The sequence below is a fragment of the Pristiophorus japonicus genome, chromosome 4 (genome assembly GCF_044704955.1).
Source record: "Pristiophorus japonicus isolate sPriJap1 chromosome 4, sPriJap1.hap1, whole genome shotgun sequence".
In the NCBI taxonomy this organism is placed as follows: Eukaryota; Metazoa; Chordata; class Chondrichthyes; family Pristiophoridae; genus Pristiophorus; species Pristiophorus japonicus.
Window position 1 is genome coordinate 3,302,932 of NC_091980.1, and position 631 is coordinate 3,303,562.

Consider the following 631-nt stretch of genomic DNA (forward strand, 5'->3'; position numbering starts at 1 on the left):
ATGTAAACACAGCTTGTTGTTGTTGCTGAGTGACAGCCAGCCGCCTCTCGGTCGCCGTAACCAGGGAAACGGTGCGTCATCCGTAGCTCCGCCCCTCCCCCGGGGGGCGGGGCAGGGACCGCGGCGCTCCGTGACGTCAACGCGCCGCGAGTGTGCGTGGTGACGCGGACGCAGTGCGCGGGCGGGAGCGGGGAGCCGGGACCGGGAGCCGGGCCGCGCGCCATGGCCAGGAAGGTCTCGTACTTCTATGACCCAGATGTGGGCAACTTCCACTACGGTGGGTGAGGGGGGAATGGGGTATGGGGGAGTGAGGGGGAATGGGGGAGGAATGGGGTCTGGGGAGTGAGGGGGAATGGGGTATGGGGGAGTGAGGGGGGTATGGGGGAGTGAGGGGGGTATGGGGGAGTGAGGGGGAAATGGGGGAGGAGTGAGGGGGAATGGGATATGGGGGGAGGAGTGAGGGGGGAATGGGGTATGGGGGGAGTGAGGGGGGTATGGGGGAGTGAGGGGGGAATGGGGGAGGAGTGAGGGGGGAATGGGATATGGGGGAGTGAGGGGGTATGGGGGGAGTGAGGGGGTATGGGGGAGTGAGGGGGAATGGGGGAGGAGTGAGGGGGGTATGGGGGAGGAG

The 631-nt window shown here is 67.2% G+C and overlaps 1 protein-coding gene across 1 annotated transcript in view; it reads left to right on the forward strand.

Annotated features, from left to right (window-relative positions):
• The first annotated feature begins 222 nt into the window (after positions 1 to 222).
• znhit2 (zinc finger, HIT-type containing 2) overlaps positions 223 to 631 on the forward strand; it is a 14,919-nt gene continuing 14,510 nt past the window's right edge. The window contains exon 1 of the mRNA XM_070877110.1: positions 223 to 258. Within this exon, the coding sequence (XP_070733211.1) occupies positions 223 to 258 (36 nt within the window). The remainder of the gene's footprint in view (positions 259 to 631) is intronic.